Consider the following 16038-nt stretch of genomic DNA (forward strand, 5'->3'; position numbering starts at 1 on the left):
GATACAGTGGCTTGCGAAAGTATTCACCCCCTTGGCATTTTTCCTATCTTGTTGCCTTACAACTTGGAAATAAAATAGATTTTTTGGGGGGGTTGTATCATTTGATTTACACAACATGCCTACCACTTTGAAGATGCAAAATATTTTTTATTGTGAGACAGAAAAACCAGAAAACTTGAGTGTGCATAACTATTCAAAATCCATACTTTGTAGAGCCACCTTTTTCAGCAATTACAGCTGCAAGTCTCTTGGGGTGTGTCTCGATAAGCTTGACACATCTAGCCCTGGGATTTTTGCCCATTCTTCAAGGCAAAACTGCTCCAGGTCCTTCAAGTTGGATGGGTTCATGCTGATATACAGCAATCTTTAAGTCATACCTCAGATTCTCAAATGAGATCTGGGCATTGACTAAGCCATTCCAAGATGTTTAAATGTTTCCCCTTGAACCACTCAAATGTTGCTTTAGCAGTATGGTTAGGGTCATTGTCCTGCTGGAGGTGAAGGTGAGCCTCCGTCCCAGTCTCAAATCTCTGGAAGATGAGAACAGGTTTCCCTCAAGGATTTCCCTGTATTTAGCGCTATCCACAATTTCTTAAATTCTGACCAGTTTCCCAGTCCCTGCTGATGAAAAACATCCCCACAGCATGATGCTGCCACCACCATGCTTCACTGTGGGGATGGTGTCCGTAGGGTGCTGAGAGGTGTTGGGTTTGATCCAGACATAGTGTTTTCCTTGAGGGCCAAAAATATCAATTTCAGTCTCATCTGACCAGAGTACCTTCTTCCATATGTTTGGGGAGTCTTTTGGCGTACACCAAACGTGTTTGGTTATTTTTTTCATTAAGCAATGGATTTTTTCTGGTCACTCTTCCGTAAAGCCCCGCTCTGAGTGTACGGCTTAAAGTGGTCCTATGGACAGATTTTCCAATCTAAGCTGTGGAGCTTTGCAGCTCCTTCAGGGTAATCTGTTCAAAGTTTCTGATATTTTATTATAACCCAACCCTGATCTGTACTTCTCCACAACTTTGTCCCTGCCCTATTTGGAGAGCTCCTTGGTGTTCATGGTGCCACTTGCTTGGTAATAACCCTTGCTTATTGGTGTTGCAGACTCTGGGGCCTTTCAGAACAGGTATATATACTGAGAACATGTGACACTTAGATTGAACACAGGTGGACATTGTTTAACTAATTATGTGACTTCTGACGGTAATTGGTTGCACCAGATCTTATTTAGGGGCTTCATAGCAAAGGGGATGGATACATAACAACGCACCACTTTTCCGTTTTTTTTTTTATTTGATTTTTTAAATTTTTTAACATTTTTATATATCACTTCACCAATTTGACAGAGAGGCAGGCAGGTTTGGTGTAGAGTAGATTCTGTAATTGGAACCATGTCATTTCCCTGCATGGGACTCAGGCTTGTCTTTAATTAAGCCCTGCTCATCCTCACTGTCTGTCTATCTCTCTCTTGCTTTGTGTCACTGGGCCACTGTGTGTGTGTGTGTGTGTGTGTGTGTGTGTGTGTGTGTGTGTGTGTGTGTGTGTGTGTGTGTGTGTGTGTGTGTGTGTGTGTGTGTATGCGCGCGTGTGTGTGTGTGTGCGTGCATGTGTCTGTATATGCGTGTGTGTGTGCATTCGTGTACACGCAAGTGTGTGTGAGTAGTCTGGTGTTGGTGCTCATTTCCTGCCATCAGTCCCAGTGCTGTGGTGGTCATTGTGGAAGGGAATCCCTGCTCATAAATGAAACCACTTCCTGGTGCCTCATCAACACTCCCATCGGGGTACCTATTCAGAACTGTTACACGGATCCAGTCATGGTTAGACTATGAGTTGTACGAATAGGGAACAAGGCAACTGATTGCTGCAGAACTGATATGAACTCAAGTTAAGTAAATACAGTTGAAGTCAGAAGTTTACATCCACCTTAGCCAAATACATTTCAACTCAGTTTTTCACAATTCCTGACATTTAATCATAGTAAAAATTCCCCGTCTTAGGTCAGTTTGGATGACCACTTTATTTTAAGAATGTGAAATATCAGAATAATAGGAGAAAGAATGATTTATTTCATCTTATATTTCTTTCATTACATTCCCAGTGGGTCAGAAGTTTACATACACCCAATTAGTATTTGGAAGCATTGCCTTTAAATTGTTTAACTTGGGTCAAACGTTTTGTGTAGCCTTCCACAAGCTTCCCACAACAAGTTGGGTGAATTGTGGCCCATTCCTCCTGACAGAGCTGGTGTAGCTGAATCAGGTTTGTAGACCTCCTTGCTCGCACACACTTTTTCAGTTCTGCCCACAAATTGCCTATAGGATTGAGGTCAGGGATTTGTGATGGCCACTCCAATACCTTGACTTTGTTGTCATTAAGTCATTTTGCGCAACTTTTGAAGTATACTTAGGGTCATTGTCCATTTGGAAGACCCATTTGCGACCAAGCTTTAACTTCCTGATTGATGTCTTGAGATGTTGCTTCAATAAATCCACATAATGTTCCTCCTCATGATGCCATCTATTTTGTGAAGTGCACCAGTTCCTCCTGCAGCAAAGCACCCCCACAACATGATGCTGCCACCCCTGTGCTTCACGGTTGGGATGGTGTTCTTCGGCTTGCAAGCCTCCCCCTTTTTCCTCCAAACATAACGATGGTCATTATGGCCAAACAGTTCTATTTTTGTTACATCAGACCAGAGGACATTTCTCCAAAAAGTATGATCTTTGTCCCCATGTGCAGTTGCAAACCATAGTCTGGCATTTTTATGGCGGTTTTGGAGCAGTGACTTCTTCCTTGCAGAGAATCCGTTCAGGTTATGTCGATATAGGACTTGTTTTACTGTGGATATAGATACTTTTTTACCTGGGATTGATTTGCAATTTTCGCACCAAAGTACGTTCATTTCTAGGAGACAGAACACGTCTCCTTCCTAAGTGGTATGACGGCTGCATGGTCCCATGGTGTTTATACTTGCGTAATATTGTTTATACAGATGAACGTGGTACCTTCAGGCATTTGGAAATTGCTCCAAAGGATGAACCAGACTTGTGGAGGTCTACTATTTTTTTTCTGAGGTCTTGGATGATTTCTTTAGATTTTCCCATGATGTCAAGCAAAGAGGCACTGAGTTTGAAAGTAGGCCTTGAACCATATCCACAGGTACACCTCCAATTGACTTAAATCATGTCAATTAGCCTATCGGAAGCTTCCAAAGCCATGAATAATTTTCTGGAATTTTCCAAGCTGTTTAAAGGCACAGTCAACTTAGTGTATGTAAACTTCTGACCCACTGGAATTGTGATACAGTGAAATAATCTGTCTGTAAACAATTGTTGGAAAAATGACTTGTGTCATACACAAAGTAGATGTCCTAACTGATTTGCCAAAACTATAGTTTGTTAACAAGAAATTTGTGAAGTGGTTGAAAAACGAGTTTTAATGACTCCAACCTAAGTGTATGTAAACTTCCGACTTCAACTGTACATGACCTCACATTTAACTGATAACCCAACTCAGTCGGTTACTCTGGCAACTGCTTGACTCGACACATGAATGTAAACTGATCCATGCTAAATAAATCAGGGCAGTGGTATGACACTCTTTGGTGTGGGTTAGGTAAGATATCCAACTGCTCTGAGAACAGCTGTCTTCTCCTTCACACTTTAGCTAACGTTTCATGAATGTCAGAGCAACAGCTGCACAGCATAAACACAGTCTGCACACAGTCTGCGGCAGGGTAGCCTAGTGGTTAGAGTGGTGGACTAGTAACCGGATGGTTGCCAGTTCAAACCCCCGAGCTGACAAGGTACAAACAAATCTGTCGTTCTGCCCCTGAACAGTCATTGAAAATAAGAATTTGTTCTTCATTTGTTCTTAACTGACTTGCCTAGTTAAATGAAGGTAAAACATAGTCTGTGCGCTTTCATGTCAAACAGCAGGTGTGACCTGGGTTACGGTTGGTGGAGGTTGTACTGACCGTGTACGGTCAGTGTAGCGGATGCCTCAGCCTTTCCCACCATGTTCTCCACAACACATGTGTAGGAGCCCTCGTCTGACAGTCTTACATCTCGTACGCTCAGGGTGTGGTCCTCTAGGATCTCATACCTGTAGACAGACACATACACACAGTGTGAGAGAAAGGGACTGGGAGATATAACGATGAGACAAAGGATTACACACTGTAATATACCGTAATATAATATACCACGCACCTAATTCCATGACCAGACGCGAGCCTAAGTGTGCATATGAATTTTGATCAGAGTAACAGCGTAATATAAAGGCTGTATAGTACTGCTGGGCAATCCATCCATACCTCCCCTTGGGTAGGTCTGCATCCTCTTTCCTCCAGCGGACAGTGGGGACCGGATCTCCCTGTGCCTCACAGTGGAACTCCACACTCTCATCTGCCAGCACCATAACACTACTGGGCCTCTTCACAAACCCTGGGCGCTCTGAAGAAGGGGGAGATCATCATAATGTGTTTAAAGTTGTGTGATAGACTGACAGTTTTGCTTGGCTCTCCAACCCTTAGAACTTGCAAAATCAAGCTTATATACAAAGCTATTAGATAAGCACCTAAAAACGCTACCGGTACCTGAATACCATTAGCCCCCTGTAACTCTCTCTCCATGGGACGGATGTACCACACCCACATTCCCCCGTGTTTCACCCTCTTTCACCCACTGGGACAGTGGGTGAAAGACTGAAACACATTCATTTATGTGAATGAAAACAACTTAAATCAACTTAAAACTAGTAGGGCTTGTTAAAACTAGGGCCATTTTATTCACATTGGTCCCAGAGCACATTTGAAAACAGATCTGTTTATTCAATACACAGTATTATTCTATTAGCCCTAGAAGTTTTACTAGGCATTGTAAATGTGTGTGGTGTGCCCTGGCGAGTAGCCCAGCCCAGCCTACCCATTCCCGTGATAATATGTCTCAGTCTGCTACAATGGAAGTGTTTGGAGAGGGGGTGGGGTGCTGGTAGAGAGGGGGACAGCATAGGGTGGAGGTGGGGGTGGAGAGGGGAACCAGGCTAGGAGTCAGTGGTCTGGGACACTTGGCAGCAGGAAGAATGAGTGAGAGTGGGGGATGAGGGTGGGGATACAACCTGGTCCAGGACAGCTGGGGGGTGGCAGGGGTCACGGTGGGAAGACAGGGTCACCCTGAGTTTAGGATTCATGAGAAATGCCTTCACAGCTGCAGGGCTGGGGGCCATTGTTATGTAACCTGTTCCATTATTGGATTATGTGCCAGGGAGAAAAACCTTTACCAAGGGGACATGCAGACTCTTTGACCTTCACTGACACAACTAAGACTCACTGAAGGGGGCTGAGAGGAGGGAGAGGGAGACAGACTCTACCAGACAGACAGACAGACAGGGTCTTACCTAGAACAGTCAGTTCTGCAATTTCGCTCTCCCTCTCTCCCACCATATTGGTCCCCACACAAATGTATTTCCCTGCGTCACTCTTCCTGGCGTTGGTGATCATCAGCTTCCCACTGCGGATCTGAAAGATGGAGGGAAGAAAAGTACAAGTTGTAAAGTCATATCTGTAACTAGATACCTATATAAATATAAATAACACCACACTGAATAAGGAAAGTTATGCTTTGAAAGGCTCTCAAAAAGCGATTTGGTGAAATTATTTGTGGTTTAGAAGGCACTAAATCTAGGACAGCTTCTACCCCCAAGCCATACGACTGCTAAATGTTAATCAAATGGCTACCCAAACTGTTTGCATTGACCCCCTTTGGTACGCTGTTGCTACTCACTTTACACCCACCGACATGTACCTCAATTACCTTGACTAACCTGTACCCCCACACATTGACTCGGTACCGGTACCCCCTGTATACAGGCTCTGGGTTGTTATTTTATTATGGTACGTTGTATTTAAATGTTTTTTTTAATTAAAAAAATTAGCAAATATTTTCTTCATTACTTAAAAAAACAAAACTCTGAATTGTTGGTTAAGGGCTTGTAATAAGCATTTCACTGTAAGGTCTACTACACCTGTTGTATTCGACGCAAGTGACAAATATTGATTTGATTTGACATTATTACAGAGCAGTGGTCACCACCTTTTCTGAGTCAAGATCAAAGCAAAAAGCAAGTCCACAACAAGCCGAGATCTATTGCTCAGATTTATTAAAAATAATATAACTTAAAAAACATGCAACATTTTAACCTATTAAAAACAGTTATTTAGCAATGTTTGTGCAGTCGACTATATGCCCAATGCATTATCACTGCATACTGTCTATGCTTGAATTGCAAAAAAAGTTGTTCTTCTCAGACCATTTCGAAATAATACTTCAAAATGTTTGGTACATGATCACACTGGTAATAGATTACAGTAATTTGTTGTATTACTTGTGAGGCACAGCTGAGTGAGCATAATCATTAGCATTTTTTATTTTACTGGACTGATGGCCTGCATCTGATGGTCAGTCTGAGTGGTGGGACGGAGCAGAAGTAACCCTGCCTCTCACCCATCTCAGTCCCCCCGCTCTCCTTCCCTCCACCGAGAAAAGGGGACACAGTCTTCCAGCTGATGACAAAACTCAAGTCGCACTACATTATTTCTGTCTCATGCACCAATTCATGCTGCTACTCTTATGACCAGAGAAAGTGAAATATTCCTCAATATTAAAAAAGACAAGCAGCTAACAATAACAGCGTAAGCCTATCGTAACACTTTGCTAGACTCTTTCATTGCTGCTGCAGTGCTGGTTGTAGTGTGAGTGGATGTAGGGAGAACGTGCATTTTATGGCTTATAAAAGTGTTGAAGAAACGGTTGACAGTGCTGAATAACAACTTACTTAGAAAAACAGCAGCTCTTTGCTGTTTTCACTGAGACTTTCTCTAGTCATGGTTTTAACAGTTTTGAAATCTCACAGCATCAACTTTTTCTGTGCACTCGAGGCCTCTTTTTACAGCCTATGTCTCGAGGAAACTGTGCAGATACGGTGATCTGATTGGCCAGCAGTAGGCCTATAGGTGCACTTGATTTGCTCTCTGGGCCTGCCAGGTATGCAGAGTTCTACAATTAGATACATGAAATGGTTCAAAATTGGAACACTTTGCCTGCTGAATCAAGAGTACTTACCGAACGAACAAAGCAGGAACACAAAGGCTTTATCGTTGTTGTTTGTTACAGAAATGTTTGGTGATCGACTATGAAGACCTTGGAGATGGCGATCAACCAGTTGGTGACCACTGCTATAGAGCCCAGACAAAGATCTGGTAGGTTTAAGGCAAAAGTTTTAAGAAGTAAACAGGGTGCATTCCCAGCTGCCTCGGCTGGCTGGCTGTGTGGCAGGGAGGGCAGTGCCTGACAGGTTGTTTTCTACTGAAAGAGGAAGCAGTGAGCCCACAACATCTCAGGCCTCAGAGAACACTGCTACAGCACCAGCCTAGAGATCCTGTACTGTGACATGCAGCAGGATTGTTGTAATGGGAAATAACTTTGGATGGTTGGGTTGGAGAATTATGCTAGTTTCAAAGAAGGACCTATGTGCAGAAAATATGGAATCAGGGTTTCTGCAAACATAACTGATAAGTAAAAACCAAATCATGCATCAGAAATGTTCAAATAACATTAAAATGTCTTGAAAGAGGGATTGCTATTCAAACACTAGGGTGAGGATGGGTGAAGGAAAACCTTTCTATAGTCCCTGCCTCTTGTTTCCCAGTGGTAAAGTGCAGTGTAGAGTGACGTTGGTTAGTGAGTGGAGAGGTATCATAAGGCACCAGAGCCTGTCAGAGAGGAGGGAAGTGGAGGAGTCCTGATGTGGCCAGGCCAGTAGGTTACAACTTCTTGTATGTAAACCATGCTGGGAAGACCAGCCAAGCAGTCATAGCTAATCTACTCACAGCCTGATTTACAGCAGACTAGCTCCAGACCCTTCTCTGCCTCATACACAAATACTAACCCTCTTCACCACCTCTTGTCCCCCCTTGCCCCTCTCGCCCTCACAATACCTGCAACCTGCTGACAGGAGGCTGACCTTCCCTCTTCACACTGACATATTCTCCCAGACCATAAAAGTAATCATGTGTTACACAGGGAGAGCAGGAGGAGAAGAGTGGTAGAGGAGAAGATGGGAGAGGAGAGGGAGGAGGGGGTTGAGAGGGGAGAGGATAGGGAGGAACGGGATAGGAGGAGAGAGGAACGCTCTGTCACGCTCTGGCTAAAAATACTTGAATCAGTTATAGAACCCATTGCCCTTCATGGTTGTGAGGTCTAGGGTCTGCTCACCAACCAAGAATTCACAAAATGGGACAAACATCAAATTGAGACTCTGCATGCAGAATTCTGCAAAAAATATCCTCTGTGTACATGGTAAAACACCAAATAATGCACGCAGAGCAGTATTAGGCCAACAACCGCTAATTATCAAAATCCAGAAAAGAGCTTCTAAATTCTACAACCACTGGCAATTCGCAAACCTTCCATAACAAAGCCATCACCTACAGAGAGAATAACCTGAGAAGCTGGTCCTAGGGCTCTGTTCACAAACACAAAAAGACCCCACAGAGCCCCAGGACAGCAACACAATTAGACCAAACCAAATCATGAGAAAACAAAAAGATAATTACTTGACACATTGGAAATAATTAACAAAAAACAGAGCAAACTAGAATGCTATTTGGCCCTAAACAGAGAGTAAACAGTGGCAGAAAACCTGACCACTGTGACTGACCCAAACTTAAGGAAAGCGTTGACAATGTACAGACTCAGTGAGCATAGCCTTGCTATTGAGAAAGGCCGCCGTAGGCAGACCTGGCTCTCAAAAGAATACACTTTCACTATTTGCACATCGTTATAACACTGTATATATACATAATATGACATTTGAAATGTCTTTATTCTTTTGAAACTTCTGTGAGTGTATCTACTTCACTTGCATTGGCAATGTTAACATACGTTTCCCATGGCAATAAAGCCCTTAAATTGAATTGGAAGGGGAGAGGAGGGGGAGGAAGGGGAGAGGAGGGGGGTAAGGGGATAGGAGTGGATAGGGGGGGATAAGAGGGGAGAGGGAGATGAGGGGGAGAGGAGAGGAGGGGGGAGAGCAGGGGAGAGGAAGGGGCAGAGGAAGGGAGATGAGGGGAGAGGGCAGTGGCCAGGTTTCAAATCCCAGAGGTCTCAGAGGTCACTGGGCCAGGACCTGTTTCATGTTCCACCCCCTGTGGTGTTGGCAACTTTTAAAGTGTCATCACATTACCCTGCATTTATTGGGGGACAAAGGTCATAGGAGTGTGATACATTCAGTATGAGTGAGTGAGTGTGAGGATGATGTTAAAGAGTACAGCCAATTGGAATTTTTGGTTTGTATATTTGATAATTTCATTGAGGATACCACCACAGGCCTTTTTGGGTTGGAGGGATTGCATTTTGTCCTGTAATTCATTTAATGTCATTTGAGAATCCAGTGGGTTCTGGTAGTCTTTAATAGTTGATTCTAAGATGTGTATTTGATCATGTATAATGTTTTTGATGTTTGATCTTTGCTATAGAGCCAAAAAGATTGGAAAAGTGGCTTACCCATACATCACCATTTTGGATAGATAACTCTTCATGTTGTTGTTTGTTTAGTGTTTTCCAATTTTCCCAGAAGTGGTTAGAGCCTATGAATTACTCAATTACATTGAGATGAATTCTGATGTACTGTTCCTTCTTTTTCTGTAGTGTTTTTCTGTATTGGTTTAGTGATTCACCATAGTGAAGGTGTAGGCTCAGGTTTTCTGTTACTCTATGTTTTAGGTTGGATAGGTTTCTCAATTTCTTTCTTAGGTTTCTGGCTTATTCATCAAACCATTTGTCCTTGTTGTTCATTGTCTTCGATTTTCTGCTTGAAATTTTTAGATTTGATAGGGAAGCTGAGAGGTCAAATATACTGTTTAGGTTTTCTACAGCCAAGTTTACACCTTGAATATTACAGTGAAATGTTTTGTCCAGGATGTTATCTAAAAGGGATTGAATTTGTTGTTGCCTAATTGTTTTTTGGTATGTTTCCACACTACTTTCCTTCCCTCTATAGCATTTCTTAATATTATTCAGTTCATTTGGCTTTGATGCCTCATGATTGAGTATTGCTCTGTTCAAGGAGAGTGTGATGTTGCTGTGATCTGATAGGGTGTATCAGTGGGCTGACTGTGAACGCTCTGAGAGACTCAAGGGTAGAGGTCAGTGATAAAGTAGTCTACAGTACTGCTGCCAAGAGATGAGCTATACTGAAGGTGTACCTACCGAGTCACCTCGAAGCCTACCATTGACTATGTACATACCCAGCATGTGACAGAGCTGCAAGAGTTGTGACCTGTTTTTGTTGGTTATGTTGTCGTAGTTGTGCCTAAGTGGGCATATGGGGGAGGGAATGCTGTCGCCTCCAGGTAGGTATTTGTCCCCCTGTGTTCTGAGGGTGTCAGGTTATTGTCCAGTTCTTGCATTTAGGTCGCCACAGACTAGTACATGTCCCTGTGCCTGGAAATGATTGATTTCCCCCTCCAGGACGAAGAAGCTGTCTTCAATTAACTATGGGGATTCTAGTAGTGGGATATTGGTAGCACACAGGAGGACATTTTTCTATGTTGAGTTAATTTCCTTTTGAATTTCTAGCCAAATGTTCCTGTTTTTATTCATTAAATAGAGTGAGTTAGGTCTGCTCTATACCAAATTAGCATACCCCCTGAGTCCCTTCCCTGTTTCACACCTGGTAGATTGGTGAATGGGACTACTCGCTCTCTTAAAGTCAGATCCATAACAACACCAGCAAATACATCACTCCTGTCCTCCTCCTCTCTCCTATCCCTCTCTCTCGCTCTCATCCTTCCATTCCTGCGTTCCCCTCTATTTATGCATCTGCCACATCACCACCCAACCTGACCCCACTACGGTCAATATAGGGTGTTATATGATGTTATGCCACAGTATAGTACTCTATCTAGAAGTACTCCTGTTTTTATTTATTTTATTTACCCAGGAAGGGCTCATTGAGATTAAAATCTATTTTTCAAGAGCGCCCTGGCCAAGATAGGCAGCACCAAGTCATTACAAAAAAATGACGGACAGACAACATGAAAAACTACAAGTAATCTAGTAGAAACCATTGAATTCACAAGAGTATAAAACAGCAAATTAAAAACATTAACAGGTCAGGGAATCAGCCTCAGAATCCTTCATCAGTGATTTAAAAACACCAATTGGGACAAGTTCTTACAGTTTAAAAGTGTTTTGTAATATGTTCCAAGACGATGGCGCAGAGTACATAAAAGCCCTTTTACCAAATTCAGTTCGGACATTTGGAACAGTTAGCAGGATGAAGTCAAGCGAACAAAGAGAGTACCCACCACATTCCTGAACAATAAAAATGCTCAAATAAAAAGGTAGTAAACCCAAAATGGCTTTGTAAATAAAAATATATACCAGTGACTGAGCCTACGAGTGACTAGAGAAGGCCAGCCAACCCTGGTATATAAAGTGCCGTGGTGTGTAAGGGTTTTGCAGTTTAAAATAAATCTCAAAGTGCCATGGTAAAGAGTGTCAATTGATCTCAAACACTGAGCGGAAGCATTCATATATAAAATATCCCCATAGTCTAGTAAAGGCATGTTGATGCATTGTTCTACACCACTGGCCACTTGTCCAATGCCCACCCACTCAAAACCTTCCCCCAAACGTCCTTCACCCCATTATTTCAAGCTTGGCCACAACAGACCTCCAGAACTCGCCGTGGTTTAAGAAACAACAACAACTTTGGGAGTGGATGTTGTGTTAGAAACAGAGTACAAACACAACACTCCATCACCAGCACTGTGTTGTTTACAGGGCCTGAGGACTCATTAGGACAGTCTTATCTGCAGGCCCATTAGTCCAATGAGCCGAGCTATAGCTATGAGGCAGAAACCAAGCTGGCCTTCTGTTTACACACTGAGCCAGTACACCATGGAAAACCACATGCGCTATAGGGACTGGGGCCAACATGGCTTCCCTGACTTGACACTACAAGACCTTAGTTGATTTTGACTTCGTATTTTATTTTATATACTGTAGGTAGATGGGTGTTGGTCCTCATGATATCCTGGACATAAATCAGGAGAAAAGAGGGAAGTACAAAGCCAACACAGCCTTTGTATTTCCTTCAGAAGGCCCTCTCTCTCTCCTCCACCTCCCTCTTGTTGGTGTAGAGGAGAGCTGCTCTGTCCATTGGAGTCCCTCAGAGACAGACTAACTGTCAATCCGGAGGAGGATAAGCCTTGTATCCCAACTAACAAGTCCCCTATACAGACAAACAAGCAAACAAACATGCTTGCATACACACACACCCTCCCCTGATTCCTTTTCACGCTTCCCCAGATAGCCTTTGTTCCAAATAGACATTGATTGGCCAAACCACAGTGCAATATGATTTCATTATGTTTGTCAAATAGATGATGCACTTGTTTCTCTTCATTATGCCACACGTCTGCCAACAGAGACACTGATCTTCCTGGAGCTCCGCCAGCAAGCAGTGGGCCGTGTTTGTGCACGTGCATATGTGTGTGTGTGTGTGTGTGTGTGTGTGTGTGTGTGTGTGTGTGTGTGTGTGTGTGTGTGTGTGTGTGTGTGTGTGTGTGTGTGTCGTGCAGGCCCAGCGCAGTGCAGTGTATGCTCTAGTGTGCTCCGAGGTTAACGGAGCTTGTGTCTTACCGTGATGCGCTCATCCCTGTCATTGATGTTGGTACCGTCTTTCCTCCATGAGATGGTGGGCTCAGGATGCCCACGGGGGGGTTGGCACTCCAGTACGGCAGGTTCCCCCGCCGCCACCATCACATCCGCTGGGTTCTGTCTAAAGTCATCACGCAGTACTGTGGAACAGAAGAGAGGAGGGGTTCATGGCCTGTTAGCATTGCAGGTTGAAATGAAACAGAAAAAAAGGCACCAGAAAATGTTTCTCTTATGCACCAATGGACAGGGTATACGTGTCAAATATTCGAGACTATAATGACCAGACTCTCGATGTGTAATGACAAAACTCTGAAGTCTGAGCAGAGGCAGTCAATCATGTCCATCACAGATAGATAGAGTCTTGAGGTATCTGGACATGATATAATGCTATAGTGTAAAGTGGTCTCGGGGGCTGGGCCAAATCCCTGATGTGCTTTAGTGGTATAGGACTACCACTCTCTCTGTCTGATTAGACTAGCTCTCTCCCACCTGCCGCTCCACTGTCACTCTCCACTCCAACCCTGAGGGAACGTACAAACACACAAGCAAACATTTGCATCACAATTCCATTTACGACTCCCATGAACTTTGTTTAAAGTGTGAGGTAAGCACAAACAAAATACAACCTCCCCAGTTAATGTTTCCATACCATGTTTGCCCATCAAACACTTCAAGAGAGATAGGTGGATATTTCGCAAGAGCCATTAACAAGCTAGCTAGGTGAAAAACACACACTCAACATCTTCAAAGGTTTAAGGACCATTAACGCAACATCTCGATACATTATACATAGGGTTGCAAAGGGAGGGTATATTACTGGAAACTTTAAAAGTTTACCAGTAACCTTCCCGAATTTTGGTATCATTCAAGTATTTTATGCAATCTATGACAAGACATCTAGCATCCCTTTTGGGTACTTCAGATTATCAAAGGTGTCTTTAATTATCTCTGGCCTTCTGTGTGGCTTTATCACATGTAAAATACATGAAATAACATGATTTTCAAAGAAAAAATGTAATGACAAAGCTGTAAAACATTATCTTAAATATAAACCATCAACTTAGTGAATAACGTTGGTGTTCAATATGAGGGTTTCAGCATGAAATATCATTTACTTGCACATTTTATTAATTTTACCATGTCAGTATGCATTTGTTGTCAATGTTTCTGCCTCAAACAGTTGTGAAAAAAGTCAATAGTTGGAAGAGTTGCAGAGTTAACTGAAAATAATGCAATTTTTGATTAGATTATTTTCTGTTGAACCATATAGTCTATCTACTAGAAACTCGTGGACAATATGGACGCAGATATAAAAATGAATACTCTATATGAATAAAACAAGTTTTATTAAAGTATAAATTACTTAAGTTACGATAGATTGCCGTAGATTTTCTGTTAATTACCTAAATTGCTGAAGATTCCTGTAACTTTGGTAAACTATCGGTAGCTTTGCAACCCTAATCACACTAATCACACAGCAATAACAGCCTGACACAATTACAGTGTAATGGTAGTTAGCGAATATATATGGCTGTGGAGGGGAGTGGTAATGGTATCATACGTATGTGTGAGGTACTGTTTTGACTACTGAGACAATGAGTTACTGTAGCTACTGTATCTACTCCTGGTGATATTTAGACACTGATTGGACTTGAAGAAGGGATGAACATACTGGCGTACTGACCTAGCTAACAGAGGCCTAGAGAAGAGATGGGAAAATAAGAGAAAAGATGGGAAGAGAAGAGAAGAGAAGACAAAAGAAGAAAGGAGACGAGTAGAACAAATAGAGCAGCTATTTCAGCCCAGTCCAGGATGTTTCAGTCAATCCCAGAGTCCCAGTCATTGTCCTCCCAGCCCGTTGTGGATGAATGTACAGCGAGTTAGCGACTACACCCTGAGGGACATCATGCTCTCATAAATTGGAGAAATTGTCCCTCCCTTCTCCGCAGCTCTTTTCATTCTATAGAGAGCAACAGTAATGGTGTCATTTTGTAGGCACTAACTCCGCTATGGTTCATTGGACAAAGCCTATAGGAAAATTAATGCAGTTTTTGTATGCTTGTTGGATAAATGCCGAAAATAAGTTATGTGGTAAACACAGGCCTAAGAGATACTATATGTTTTGTTCTATGAGATAATCTTCATCAGTTCATCAGTCACCCTTTGTGAATTTTGAAGCATTTACTTCATTTAAAAAAGCACATAAAGGCTTCATAATGCATAAAGGTCATGTTAACTGACTGATATTATCTCATAGAACAAAATGTATAAGATCTGTTAACGTCAGAACTTATTTTCAGCGTTTATCCCAAAACCCTAATCTTTCCCCGTTCATTTTCCCCATAGGAATGGCTGAACAAACCAGATGTATCTTATTTCCAGGTTTTAGGACTACAAGCTGGCAGGCTCTATTCCCAATACAGTTAATGATCCCAGCATTTAATCAACACTGTCTCCCCAAACCAGATTACATTACATTACATTTCACTGCATAGATTGCATTGCGGCACATTACATTACCCTACATTTCAGTACCAGGCACTGTATTTTATTTCTTTACACAATATGACATTATGTTACATTGTACTGTATTGTAAGACATTCCTCTGTGTCTAGGTTGAATTTGTGTGCACACTCAAAAGTGAATGTCTTGCAGCTAAAAAATGAATTTTACATGAACTCATCACAAAAAAACTTTCTAGAGTCTTCCAGAATGTCTAACTGTCATATTTAACAGTTGGTGGTTATCAAGGGAACATGCATGTTGTAAAAGCCATGTAAGTCCATCTATGCAAACCACCAGTGATGTATGCAAATGAGAGTAATCACAGAATTGCCTGACATTTGGGTATGAATAGAATTTGCATACTCACTCACGTTGCTTGTGACGCTACACCCTTATCGGTGCAGCAAAATTATGTAGGTCTGTCAAAATAGACTATAATGTTAGTGGCCACGGGAGCCTGATGACAAATACATGTGTGACATCATAATTATAGCAGCTAGAGTCCCACTGAATAACAGAGTGTTTACCTGAGACTACTGAATGGAATGCTGTTTACCATTTTTACTGGAATGATTTGCTATTGATTCTTCTAGGTCAAATTCTCAGTTATCTGTCACTGCTATTTTTTACTGTAGCTGTGAAGGCAAATTCAGTTTAGCGTAGCTCTAAGAGCAACAACACTGACCGAGGGGGTAATTACATTAGGGTGAAGTACACTTTGGACCTCTGACATTTACAGCCCCAAGCCCAGACAGACAACACTTCTTTTTTGGACTCACACTCCACAGCCAAAAGGGATAATCC

At 42.4% G+C, this 16038-nt stretch overlaps 1 protein-coding gene across 3 annotated transcripts in view; it reads right to left on the minus strand.

Moving 5' to 3' along the window:
• Positions 1–16038, minus strand: part of LOC110537230 (roundabout homolog 1) — a 207148-nt gene that overhangs the window by 24530 nt on the left and 166580 nt on the right. For all 3 annotated transcript variants that reach the window (XM_090192051.1, XM_090192053.1, XM_090192052.1), the window contains 4 exons: positions 12711–12868; positions 5401–5521; positions 4319–4457; positions 3980–4107 (listed from right to left, as the gene is read on the minus strand). In XM_090192051.1, the coding sequence (XP_090048177.1) occupies positions 3980–4107; positions 4319–4457; positions 5401–5521; positions 12711–12868 (546 nt within the window). The remainder of the gene's footprint in view (positions 1–3979; positions 4108–4318; positions 4458–5400; positions 5522–12710; positions 12869–16038) is intronic.

This window comes from Oncorhynchus mykiss, chromosome 12, assembly GCF_057628025.1.
Source record: "Oncorhynchus mykiss isolate SJ-2025 chromosome 12, ASM5762802v1, whole genome shotgun sequence".
NCBI classification, from domain to species: domain Eukaryota; kingdom Metazoa; phylum Chordata; class Actinopteri; order Salmoniformes; family Salmonidae; genus Oncorhynchus; species Oncorhynchus mykiss.